This window comes from Ruditapes philippinarum, unplaced genomic scaffold (genome assembly GCF_026571515.1).
Source record: "Ruditapes philippinarum isolate M1 unplaced genomic scaffold, ASM2657151v2 ctg9577_1_1_1_1, whole genome shotgun sequence".
Classification (NCBI taxonomy): Eukaryota; Metazoa; Mollusca; class Bivalvia; order Venerida; family Veneridae; genus Ruditapes; species Ruditapes philippinarum.
Window position 1 is genome coordinate 1 of NW_026859921.1, and position 14537 is coordinate 14537.

Genomic DNA, 14537 nt, shown 5'->3' on the forward strand with positions numbered 1-14537 from the left:
TTACTGTTCATAACGACTATGTAAGTTTTAGAAATCGATTGAAATATTGACATTTTCTTTCCAGTTTATAATGTATTCTTTTCGTTGTTGTTCATAACTTTATTATAATTATATCATGTCGAATTTTTCATTCAATGTAAACTTGTGTGTTTTTAAAGAAGCCATTGATATTTTTAAATCTATATTTATATTCTATAATAAAAACTAATAACTTATAACAAAGTTACGAATATTTTTATTGAGTTATTGAAGACAAAAGACCTAAGGAATGTGGAAGCGAGCGTGACTACAGAGGAACATTATGGGAGACGACGTCGCCTGGTGTTATAGTGACAAAACCATGTTTGAACGGATACCAAGGTAACTATGTTTTATTTTAAATCACAAACGGACACCCTTTTCAAAAAGCTGTCCTTGACCAATTTGAGATTGTCTGAACACAGATTGTATATTAGAATTTAAAAAAAACCTGTTTAACGAGCACACTTATTTAATGTTTTACATTATATTGTAGGAGAAAGTTCAAGAAAGTGCACACTTCAGGGACAATGGATGCTGCCAGTTTATAACTGTGTAAGGGAAAGCATCGAGGAGATCACAAAACTGGTACTTGGATTGTATTTGCTTTCCTTTGTAAGATGTAAAATTTCTGAAATAAGTAGTATCTTGTTGAATGTCTTTTTTTTTTTTTTTCTTAATAAAATTCTTAATTATTATATCTTCTAGTTTGAGTGTTTTAACAATAAACATATATTTGCTGTATAAAAAAACCCTACTAAATAGGGAAGCAAAAATAAATAGTTTGCTTTGACTGAGTTTGCTTATAACTGATCAAGGAAATTGCATCATATACCACACTCCTAGCACTGGTCGGCTAAAACGGTATTCTTTTTAAACACCTTAAATGTATGGATATTAGTGAAACAAAAACAAAAAGAAAACAATGTTGATATAAATAGCAAGTGTACGTATAAGAAGCCATCAAAAACCTGTTGGATAAACATATCGGTGTGATTATAAACGTCTTCGTGATTAAATATATACATTGAATAATAACCTTTATTCAAAAAATGTAAGTTAAGCTCCTACAACATTCTAAAACTTACCAAAACAACGATAACAATACACTGGGAGTAGACTATGTATTAAATAATTCTCTAATTATTATCAATTTATATTTAGGTATTTGTAAAATTTAATTTTAATTGAAACATTCTCATGTTCTTGATGATAATGACTTACCCTTTCAGATTGAAGGAGCTAAAGAAAATCCATCAGAGACTGTAGTAAACACTGTTTTGTCTAACTTGACACAAGCCACGGATACTGACGTAGACGACGCTCTATATGACGGAGAACTTAAACTAATAACGGAAACGTTAGAAAATATAGTTGTTTTAAGCGACAATATTACTGTTAACGATGGCCAGATACAGGTAAGAAAACATTTTATTCAAAGGTACATAAGGCCTCAGAATCAAATATATTTTTCACTCTTTGTAAATGTAAAAATGAGTTTTTAAAAATTTAGTTCAATGTTTCAGAGCATGTTTGATGCTTATCACTTGAAGTAAGAAGTAATTGTATTATTTGTAAAAAAAAAAAAGTAGCAAAATGTAAACGAAGTAGTATTTTGACTTCAATTGCCAAAATGTTATAGAAGAAAAACGGGGTTCATGTATTTGTCAAATAAGTATCATGTTGGAAACAAAACATCAAAAAAGCTTTCAAAAAAGGAATAAAAAACATATTTAGGGCATAATAGGCCTTTAATAGGCACAAATACATCTAATTTGCCAAAATAAAAAAATATCAAGGGTATGATATGACTGAATAACGCCATTGTAAATCTTTTTTGTAACATTGTCTGTATGAATATACACTTCTAAAATGCACTAAAGTTTTGCATAAATGACATGAATGATAGGCTAAAATAAAATAAAATTTTATTTAATTGCTTTAAAATTCACTTTCACCAGGCGACTGTTTGCATTGTTTTTATTGTTATCATTTTAGAACTTTATAAAGACTGCGAGTAATATTGTTGACAAGAAAAATGTTAATTCTTGGAGAGCAGTTAACCAACAGACGGCGGAGGTAATTAACGCACTAGATTTTAATATGAAAAGGCAAAGCCTCAAGGCGAGCTCGATTTACTTATACCGTCAAACAGTAAATAATATAAACAATCGTTCATTTTTATATTACTTTCCGTTTTAAAGTGCCATTCGGTATTTATGCACTGCTTCCGTTTATTCTGGTTCCCTGTCCTCTTATGGTACCTATAAAAGTGCGCAGGACACCAGTCTACGCATCCGTTTTCAATCATAAATCCTCGGCTTTTATCGTTATCTTGTAATTCGAAAAGTTGCGATGTGTCAATTCAGTACTTCCGACGAAAGTTTTCAAAATCATCACTATCTAGCAGGTACTCGCGTTACCGTTACCGTTAACTTCGGGCCAGCTCGTCGAGCTCGCTATTACAATGTATTCTTTATTTTTTCTAATCCTGATACAATAATAAGATTATGATCTCTTTCTCAAAATGTTTACCTACACAAAACCATAATAAAATTAATATCAAATTGTTCTAATTTTCATGAAAAATACATATACATACACACATTAAGGACTAAAGCAACAATTTTTTATCAAACTTTTATTTCTGTACGTCAACTATTGCGCTGATTTTTTACGATTGACTGTTTCATAACATTTAGAGGTCAGTTAAATTTTGTTGCCTACGGTGAAAAAAGAAACTGTGTTGTACAGCGTAATATGATGTTTTGTTTCGAACTTTCAGGGTGCAAATTTTAGGCCAGCTGATGTACTTAGGGCAGTTGACGGATACAGTAAAGTTGTTGCCAACTCCACAAGAAATGACACAGTGATAAAACAGTCAAATATATGTATGTTGGACATAACTAATTATGCTGTTCATATACCAGCTCACAAGACAAATGTTTATAGATCATGTAAAAAATAAACGATTACCAATCAACAATTCTTCTTTCACTGAAAGCTTATTAAAAGAGTCTAGTTTTGTTGTTTCGTTTCGTTAAGTTTGGTTTTCATTTAACTGCTTTACACCGTTTTAACGACCCTTGCAACGAAGAAATATTGAGTTAAGCCACTAAAAGCGATGCTAGTGACCTTGGCAATTAAAAAAATCCTGCGTTCTTAGAAAGAATATCTGTAGTATTATTTAATTAGTTTGCTCAGTATAAGTTATTTTCACATATATAATATAAAATCGCATACTTAAATAAATTGACATATCCAAACATTTCAAGTTTTACATTATGTCTTGACAAATAATGAGTGGTGGCATGATTCTGACAGGCATATATACGTATTGTTTAGGATGTTATAAATAAAGCTTTTTTTCTCATTTTATTTTCAGTATTTCGAGTTACAAACAACAACAAAGAAAATATAATGTTCCCAACGCCAAGACTTGCTACTGAGCTTCAAACATTGTCTTTTTATTTTCTGTCAAATGTTTCTCTTGATGGTAGTTAATTGTTTTATTGGTGTTTTGTAACAATAAAGTAGGATAAAGTAAGATCTTGGAAAAATATTATTTATTGTGACTAATAAACAAAACGTATATTTTTACCGTAGTTCTGCATGAATAGTACTAATATACACAAGCATTTCCAAAGCATACAAATTTATAAGATTTTAAGGTTTTCCTTCAAATGACATGACAACAGTGGTCTTCCTGGACTCCTTACCGCTGGTCCTTTTTGCTTGGTCATGTGAGGTTGCGTTCATTGAACGTCGCCTTTCCGTACCATATTTTAACCTGTTGATATTTGTAAAAAACAAAACAAAAACTTTTAAACCATCCATTCACGAGTCCTAAGGATCAAACAATATATCAGAATGCTAAAGGAGGTCAAGCCCACATTGTGTGATATAATTATAAATAAATTTGATATATTTTAGGCGTGAAGAAATACTCATCGATATTTTATAAGAATTTGACAGAGATTTTACCAACATCTTCAGTGGGGTGAGTATGATTTAATGATTTTGTCATAAATACAAAGTTAACATTATTTCTTTTAGTCACGAATAACGAGATCTCGAAAAAAGGAAATTCCCTAAGAGCGTGAAAATTTCAGTCTCGGTTGAATGAGTCTATATTTGATGCAACATCTAAGCATCATGCCTCCCCCTTGCACCGGCTTTAGCCAACTCTAAAAGTGTTGGGAAATGACCAATGAAACGTTCAACTGTATAGTTTGCATCTTATAACAAAAGATTCAATTAATGTTATTTGCCGTACAGAAATTCGCAAATACATTATCAAAAACAAATCGAATAGAAAAGTAAATGTTCAACAAACACAAATGGTGCAAGTTTAGTTTGGCTCACCAGTTGTGGTACTAGGCATGCTACCGTCAACACCCAAACTGTATCATACACAACAGAAAATGACAAATGGAAAAAGAAATAAATTGAAACAATAACTGTGTAAATTCTAAGACATATATGAAAGCGCGTCAATAATCCATAAAGTGTTCTAGAATGGTTTGGTAAGAAAAATGACGTTACTGTTTATTTTAGGAACAACAGCGATCTAGAGATAAATGGTGCAGTTCTATCACTGACACTTATACCATCTAAAGAAGATCTGGAGACACCAATAGAGCTTAGTTTCCAGCATTTTAATGTAGGTATAACCAAAATCAAGCTAAAGATCATTCTACGGACTGACATGAAAATCTCTAATTAAATATTATACCTGTTAATAGTTACTTTAATGACTATGTTTTGTATGAATAGACACGGATTGATATTTATGTAATGTAAATCCGTGGAATAGATAAAAAGATTTTTAGGTTTGAAGAAATAACTAGTACTGTTTGAAGAAATAATTAGTTAAGTGAAAAGGTAATAGATTTTCATTTATTGATTCATTATAATTTATTAATACAATACAAAACAATACAATACATAATGATTCATTATCTTTAATCATTTGAATTTAACAATATTAAATGTCTTTACTTTAGTCTTGTCGTTCGCAAATCCTCCGCCTCCTATTTTCAACTTTTTTCAGACTTTCTATAGATATCCTGTGTGTAGCTTTTGGAACTTTGACAGGTACGTAAGATGAAAATGAGGATCTCATTTTGAAATAGCTGATTTTTTTTTACTTAACGTTTTATTTATTTAGTTTCTCTTCTTTTTGGGATAGAGAGAAACATTAAGTCTACACTTTACAACAGCAAAGTTTATATTTATTTCACCCTGACATGTAGCTTTCCAATAAATGAATCTTTGTTAACAGTAGCTTTGGCAACAAAGAAAATCATGTAATGGCATAAATGTACACACTTTCTTTTTAAGTATTTTATGCATTTTACTTTTATATATATTATTTACTTTTGCCTATTCAAAGATCATATAGAAAATTAATGGAAAATTAACTTACTACTAAGTAAACATGTACACTCTATATATGTTTCTAAAATCTTAGATTCGATGTAACTCTTTTCTGTTCATGACAACTCTATCACACCATCAATGCTTTCTTCGTTATAGTAATGGTTGGGACAGTGACGGATGTACTATGGTTTCCACCAATAATGAAGTAACAAATTGCACGTGCAGTCACCTGACTAACTTCGCTATACTAATGAGCCCATACAAACAGGTATAATACTAGCGCATTGTATATTCCATAAGTTGATAAAAAAGCGCATATGAGCCCGCAATTATTACAACGTTTGTGGAACCTTTAACACAGCACTATGTAGAGCCCATGTCCTTCACTTGAAGATAAAAACAGATAGATAAGATTTATATTGCCTAAAATAATTGTGTAACCACCGGAAATGATCTATTTTAGGCATATTTATGTAAATTCTCGTTTTCTACAGACCTATGATTTCCAAAATTGTTTTTAGATATACCTGAGAAAAAATATTGCTTTGTCAGTCTATTTGAGACTTCAATGTTGTTATATTTTTCTGGTCCATCGTAATCATTGATTCCAGCGCTTTTAAATGTTGAAAATTGAGTACCGCAGAAGCCGGCTTGGGACGTGAGGAAAGTTGCACTTTTTTCATTATCCCTCACGTACAATATAAATTAAACCGAGTCTGCAATCTTCAGTTTTTTTGTTGTGATTAATACTTCCGAGGGATCACACTTTCTCCAGATTTTACATGAGTGTAAAAATGCTATGTCACAGGGTAATATAACGGATAACCATATGATGCTTTTGAGGAAATTTATATTTTGTAAATCACGTTATATGTAGTAATGTATAGTAATTTCGACTAATATACACATAAAACACATTTTGAAATAATGATGACATAAACTGATATGAGCCGCCTACATGTTTAGCAGCAGAATTGTTGTCTGCGAAACGAAAAAACTAGGAAAACTAGTTTGATCATTTTTCCTTTTTTCAAATAATAATTTTAATTATTAGTAAGGACTGTAAGGGCTTATTTTCTTATGAAGTCGTTTAAACTCGTAAAGAGGCAGAAAGACGCACAATTATTCTACCTTGAACATAAACTATAGATTAAGTCCATACAAAATACATGGTTACTTAGTTAAAAGAAACAAACACAAATGTTCTTACACTTGTTTTAAACGGTTACTGAAAGAAAGATTGTCGGAGCAAATTCAAGTGAAAAATTAAGAGCTAAGCAGTTTTTGGTTATTTACAGTAAAAAATCAAAATATGTTATAAATATATCTTTGCTTTGTAGGAAGTATCAAAACCGTTGAACATAATCAGTACAGTTGGTTGTGGAATTTCATTGTTTGGTCTAGTGTTGACCATTGTAGCGCATGTTACGTTTTGGAGGTAAAACATTTAACATGTCTGTTATTTGTCCGGATTTTTCTGTTCAATATCAGAACAGAAAAAGCTTAACGAAAACGACATAGATTATTTGATATTTCTGTAGATTTGCATCATATGGAAAACATTTAAATATTTGAAATAAACCGGAAATAAACGCAAAATGTAAAAACCGTCTACTGATAAGACTTTTCATTGTCATAGTGTCAACTTTTTTTTCAGACATGTAAAATCAGAGCGAGCACTTCTGGTTGTTTGCCTGTCGGCTGCTCTTATAATATTCTATGCCATATTTATTGTCGGAGTTGAGAAAACAGAAAATAAGGTGAGCAACAGAATTAGTACAGAATAATTTTATCGCGATTTGCATTTTAGTGTGCATTTCTAATTCTGATCTAAGTTCATTACAACAATGGTGACCTATACTCAACATCGACTCCTACCCTTTTCTCACTATGTTTTTCTGTAATTTATTGTATTTTTGTATTTTTTAATTCACCTTTATGCTAGGAGCCTTGGAAAATGACAAATGGAAAAAAAACTTTGTAACGATATAAGGGCCAATCCAGAGCGATATAGTTGAAAATGGTGTATTTATTATTAACCTGATGGAAACTTTGTTGCCATAAATAGAGGCAGTTAAGGCTTTATACTGTTGGTCATTCATTTCTTTTACACTTTGATTTTTAACTGTCTGAAACTTTGAATTGTCTGCTCAAAAATGCAGAGAATGCTGGACAAAGACAAAACATTTATCCTTACGGTTTTTGATTACAAGCATTGAAAGAAATTCTGCCCTTGTTCGATAGTAAAGGTCTTTTTTATAATTTTATTTCAGGACGTTTGTACGGTGGTTGCGGTGTCACTACATTTCTGCTTGCTTGTCGTGTTTTTCATGATGCTCGCTGCATCTGTACATATAGCTATAAGTATTTTGTACGTTTTCAGAACAAAGGTGAGATCTGTCAAATGGCTAATTCCCTTAGCAATAGGTATGTTGATACTGTTGTTTTCCTTTGCACATTTTTTATCTGTGTCGTTGTGATGCAATTGAAGCATTTGTTACATTTTTTATCTTTGTCTATGTGATGCAATGAAGCCATTTGTATAATTACAAGTTGCAGGTCACTGCACATAATAAACTAAAAAAGTGCTCATTGAATAATAAATATGTTAGAAAATTGTGTATGGTGATTGAACATGCAAAGTTATCGAAAAAGGATAGAAGATTTGCTACGAAATTAAAGACCATATAATTACTTAATTGACTTAGATTTAATAAACAGCGGAATAAGGTACTGTTCAAAATAACGTAAAAGTTACAGTGCAACTTGTATAGAGGCAGAACAAATATTGCCTACCGAAAAGAACCGGCATTTTGCATAACTTTTCGAACTTTTGAGCTCCAAAAAAGTTAGTGATGAAGACTGAATATTGCTCAAGTACGTACTATCGTACATGGGAAATAGTGCATGTTTTTCATATTTAACATGTTTACTGAAACACAGTAGACGATTTAACAGAAATAATTTGTATTGCTCTCGGAAAATTTCCCATTGTCAACAATGTTAAAAGCAACTATTTCTAAAACCCAAGTCTTTATGTTACAGGCGTTCCTCTTCTTATCGTGGCCATTTCTGCGTCAATAACAAAGATGGATGGCTATGGAACAGAAGATTAGTACGATATGGTTTTTGTTTTAATTTTCATAGTAATATTAATGTCTTATTATTCATAGTAATGTCAATGTTTTATTGTTCATAGTTATGTCAACGACTTCTTTTTCATAGCAACGCCAGAGTCTTATTGTTTATAGCAATGTCAATGTCTTATTGTTGATAGTAATGTCAATGTCTTATTGTTCATTGTAATGTCAATGTTTTATTATTCATGTCAATGGCGATTACTAAAAGTTGTTTAATAACATATATTTTTAACGCTGTTCACATGTTATATAAACAATAAATACAGTGACACATGTATGAAAAAAGGGGACTGGAAACATTTGTTAAATATTTCCTGTTAAGTATCAAACAATCAAATTATGATTATTCTTATTTAAGCTGCTGGCTGTCCTCGGACAATGGTCTGGTTTGGGCATTCATAGGACCAGCAATACTTGTTATATGTGTAAGTCATTATGCTCTTAGCACTGTTTGTTTAGTTTAATGCCTTTTTACTTCAATTTTATCACATTTTTTGCCATGACACGTCGGTACATCTACCTATAGTTTTTTGTTTTTCTTGGATAACAAACCAGTAATTATCAATTCTCTGCAAGTAACCGACTTTCTTTTTATTCCACATCAGTTACTATATCGGCGGCGAGAGTCAAATCGCCATTACACCCAATGTCAGATATCCATTTCCACGAAGAAATTTTGCCTAGTTGGCACCGAAGCATTACATATTGTGTTCACTTTTGACTCTTTGCCCCCAGGACTTGAAAGTGATTAGCTTGCACATCTTTGAAGTTTGACTGGGCTGTACACTGTTGATAGCTCTACATATTTCAGTGTTTAAATCTTTTACATTTAAGTAGTCTGTTCCAAATTCAAAACTTAGCAAAACCTGATGCCAGTTCAACTGGGTTAGGGTTAATGTATAATTCTGTTTTAAGTTTTGTTACATAAATGTTGTTGTATGTACTTGTTCTGTTATATATTGTTCTAGGTAAACGTCATCTTGCTGGTTCTGATTCTTAAGACAATGCACTCAACAAAGATGATGACACAGAAATCGGGATCAAATAAAATGAAGTATATTTTAGATGACATTGTAGTTATTCTAAATAATGTTCACATGTTTTTAATTTCGTGACTTTAATGTATGGTGTGTTAAAATAGCAACAACGAATTGTGGAATGAAAAACCAAATGTAATCGAAAAGTGAGAAAAGACAAATTCAATATATGCATGTATGTCTAGAAATACAGAGCAAAATAACATATAGGCGTCCATGACATTCTTCTGATACTCTAGGATATCGGCTTCGCATTTTGTGCATTATTATAGCATTAAGTTTGAAGTATGGAAAATGATTTTGATTGTTAAAGTAAAATAGCTTGGGTTTTCAATCCTTTGTTAATTTAGATATGAAAGAATGTCTTTGTTTTTTGTTTTGTTTTTGGTTTTGTTTTTGTTATACGTGTATGTGGTTTAGAGGGTGTACAGCTTTATTTGGATGTCTCTAATTGGTTGAATATGGGTTGATTATAGTCAAATAGTATTGTAATACTGTGGATTTCCGGTAACAAAATAACAAATGAACATTTTGTTAAGAAATGTTTTATTTCGTTTCTTAGTACACTCTTGTACGTTACGGTAAAGGAACAACAAAATTGACAACAAAGTGATTGTACAACAACTGCATATTTAATGGCAATATTTTTACGTTAAAGCTTTACATGTTTTATTTAATTTATAGGGCAACAGTTAAATGTTTGTGCGTTTTGCTGCCTGTAATGGGTGTAACATGGGTGACAGGCCTCTTCTACGTTAATGAAGATACCAACTGGATTCAATATTTGTTTGCCACAGTCAATAGTTTACAGGTAAATGTAAATACGTGACATTAAATTAATTAAAAATGAATCACTCGAAAATTGTTGAAGTCAGAAAAGAAAATTTGTTATTCAGATATATATAGTATTTAATAAATAAAACATAATCCTATTAGATAGGTAGGTGGCACAAACTTTTAATCAGTATAAATTATACATAACTTTTTGGATTGTATGTTTCGAGAATTTGGATTGCTCATGCGAGGAAGTTATCCAGCTAAGAACATGAAAAGTATGTGGTTCTACTCAGGTGCCCGCTCCCGTCTAAGATGATGCCCTTCGGGGTACCTAGGATGGTCTTGTCCAATAGGTTATATGCCTTGAAAAGTCACCATATAATATTTACGTGGTCAGTTTGATTTAACTCTAACAAATAAAATGAAATAATTAAGTTACAATCAAGCGAACACATAAAATAAATAAAATTAGATCAGCATTACACAATTACAATCCACTTACAATATGTTACTTTTAACATTTTAAAATATGCAAAAATTAGGGCTTACTCCGATAGAAATTGTAGACATATGGTGATAAAAATTGAAATGTCTTTGATATTTGTATGATTCGACTCTGTACTTCTTTGACCGCTTCTTTTATTTGTTTTCTTTTATGGTGTCGGTAGCATGAAGACAAAATGGATATCTTAACATAATGATTATTTAGATTTGATGTATTAGCGAAATTTCATAAAAAAAGAAAAAAAGTGTATTAAGTTAAGGCTTAGGGTCACTCGATGGTTAACATAAAATATATATTTTAAATATATGATATATATAACATTTGTTTCATACATTTCAGGGTCTTGTTATATTTGTATTCCACTGTGTACTCAACAAACAGGTAATTTATAGAGCAAACATTTTGACTGTATCAAAATAAACTGATTGCTGCAAATAACCAGTCCGCGATAACTATGAACTGGGTCTCTTGATATTGAAACGGAATAAAGTGAATTGGTCTATATTATGATAGGTCTGTAATACAAAAAATAATTACGATGTCACACATAACAACAAACATCAAAAGAATAACATAATATGTTGTTTGAAGGTGTGATATGACATAATAATTATATTTTTATAACAGATAATAAATTATTCTTGAAATAAGTATTATTATTCATCATATGTGTTCATATTAAAATCACTTTGAACTTGAGCAACATTTTTTCAAGTGCTTATTTATAAGAACATCAAAATGTATATTCTTATAAATAATAATTTCTTTTTTATGAACATTTGAAATACTTATTTGCCAATCGTAGAACAATCCAGTTTGATATAATTCTAAATAAGCTTATGCCAGAAGGCTCTTTATATGTCTCTAGTACACATGTTGGACATAGTGATATTTGTATTACTATATCATATTAAGTGCTTTGTTTCTCTTTGCTGTCAATAAATTTTACTTAGATTCGGATCCATCTTGTTGCATTTGAAACCACATACTGCTGTTTTGAAGAAAACATTTATATGGCGCGTGTTTCATCTTTATTTTCACCATTTACATATACAATAAGATAAAAGCAATACATCAAAAGTAAGGTATCGAAGCAGATTAAATAATTTTTAATATTTATTCAGTTCGTTGACCAGTTGACCAACACTCAGTAGTTTCTATCTAATCACTAAAACAAGGCATTATAAATGTACATGTATGCTAGTTTTAAACATAAGGCGGGTTAGAAAGCTATTAACCAGCTTACAGAAGGTAAATGATCCTACTCAGCTGTCTGTCTGCTTGTGTCTGAAACAATGCACGAAGGCATGTTATTTTTTCTGCTGAAGGAGACTTTAAAAGTGTTTATTTTCAATATGAATGATTCACAAATTTCGAAGTCAAACTATGAAAATCAAGCAGTAAGAAGCATAAAAACTGATAAAACAGCTAAGATGGTTATGTTGATAATTTATACTGCTAACATTTGTAAGCATCATGCTTTTCATAATTCCATCTTGTATCCTGTAGATCCAGCGTGCATTTATATTAGCAAAGAGAAAATATTCTGTAGGAACATCAGAATCAAGGCTTGCAAATGAATTAAAGAAGGTAAAGGCATAACTAATTAGTTAATATGTTTAGTAATATGAATTACATGAAATGAACGTTGTTATATATATTTAAGATCATTTTATTTCTTTAAAAATGAATGGAATATATCATAGTGTTCAAAAGGTAAGAAGCTCAACCCTTACAATATTGGACCCAATGGTCCAGTATTTGGCGAGAGGTCCTAGGTTCGAATCAAAGTATCATTAAGTAATAGTATAAACCAAATGGTCAGAAAGTCGGCGAACGTGCCACGTGATACCTAAAATCTATAAAATGCAGTAACTTTAATTAGTTATATTTTCAACTTTTCAAGTTACCTCGTACTTAAATACAGTGTTGTTATATTTTCCAATTCTTCGTGATCATTAATTCCAGCAGACTGAATGCCGCTTAAGCCGGTGCAACAGAGCGTGGAAATTGTTGCACCTCATATTACGTGATCAGATTGAATCAACCTTTTCATATTTATTTTAACAGTCTTTTAAACGATCAACTTACTGATACTTGTGTGTCTTTTTTTGCAGATGAAGTCACGAGAATCCTTCGATAAAGTAGAAACATGATAATCCTTTAAAGAGACAACGTGAAAATGAAATTAACTTTCATATGATTATATCATATATCCTTAAGAACATGCGGACCAGTTGAGCATACAGTACAATTAAAAGTAACCTTCATTATTTACTGACCGTTTGTTATTTAAATTTATTTAGGCACTGGCATGCAAATATGGGTAAATTGTATGACAATTGGTGATATAGGAAGTAAACGTCGGTGCTCAGACACATATTCTTGCATATTATAAACAATTAAATAAATTAAAAGGATATTACCTCGAAAGTTCGTCTACTCGTGACGATACTGCTACCACGACATATGTTATGTGAGAACGATATTCTTTTTTAGATTGACCAGTTTGATTAAAAGGATGCTGTTGTAGGGAATATATTTTTTAAAGGAAGTATGCATTGTTTTACGATTTTACAAGTACACCAAAGAAATTTTGATAGATTGTTTGGCAAATGAGATTCTTAAGCTATACAGAACTGATAAGAAAATACAAAAAAAAGAACTTTTTTGTGCACATAAATCTCAAAACAAAATTAGATACTTTACTTTTAGTTGGACTAAATTAAAGAAGTGAAAAAGAATAAACTCGTACGTTCATTGAGGAAAGCATATATTATTCAGCATTGATCCACATTTTTATAACGATTAATAGTAATCAAAGACATAAGGATACGACAAAGAAGAGACTGTTGTATTTTCGTATTTTAGTCTGGCTTCCTGAGAACCGACAGAAGAAAATACGAAAATATAACTAAGTTCAGACTGTCGTATTGTCGTGTTTTCAAAATTGCGTCCCGCGGAGCGAAAGTAATACAAAGTGATGATTTTGTCATATTATCGTGTTTTCGCCTTGCATCCCGCAGAGCAAAAATACGATAAAATGTTGACTTTGCTGTATTTGTCTCATGTTTTTGTATTGTAATGTAAAATGGGCAATAAAACTTTAAACTATATTCGTGTTTTTTGTCCGGCGTCCCGTGGAACAAAAATGCGATATGGCACAAATAAGCCACCATGCACCAACTTTTGGAAATAAAAAACAAATGTCGGATAAATTTGAAATTAACCAAATTTTCAATAAATTTACTTTTTATTTACACTAAACTAAAAAGTTTCTTAAAGGCTATACAAGTTTACAATATGTACATAAATATAAACACTTTCCATTTGACCTAAAATATGATTATCAGATTAAATATTATAGTTGAATAATGGTGCTTTTTATTTCTTAAAACAGTTGAAAAATGTCAAAAGCAAAATGATATAATTTAATTGAAAGGATGAAAAATAACCTAAATGGTTGCGTGCTATTAAACTCTTATAAATCTAAAAAGTAGCAAGCCCTGTTTTAAAGATATTCTAACAAGAACAAAAGTCTCATAATTCCAGGCAGCTGCTATTAGAACAAAGAAAAGATTAAAAACTTGTTTACAAAAAAAGAAATCACCAAAAATACTTTAAAATGTATCAAAAATGTTTCAATAACTTAGAAAATCTCTAATATTAATTTATATG

The 14537-nt window shown here is 30.9% G+C and overlaps 1 protein-coding gene across 1 annotated transcript; it reads left to right on the forward strand.

Annotated features, from left to right (window-relative positions):
• Positions 1-244: 244 nt before the first annotated feature.
• On the forward strand, positions 245-13954 carry LOC132758286 (adhesion G protein-coupled receptor L3-like; the record flags this gene model as incomplete). The annotated part of the gene is given in 20 exon segments (XM_060749850.1): positions 245-360; positions 515-606; positions 1251-1436; positions 2017-2097; positions 2804-2909; positions 3404-3514; positions 3952-4018; positions 4576-4681; positions 5072-5115; positions 5557-5668; positions 6741-6838; positions 7058-7160; positions 7674-7827; positions 8446-8515; positions 8899-8965; positions 9509-9594; positions 10262-10388; positions 11199-11240; positions 12369-12449; positions 12977-13954. Coding segments are annotated over 20 exon segments (1888 nt in total), but the record flags the coding sequence as incomplete, so codon positions are not given.
• Positions 13955-14537: the final 583 nt, after the last annotated feature.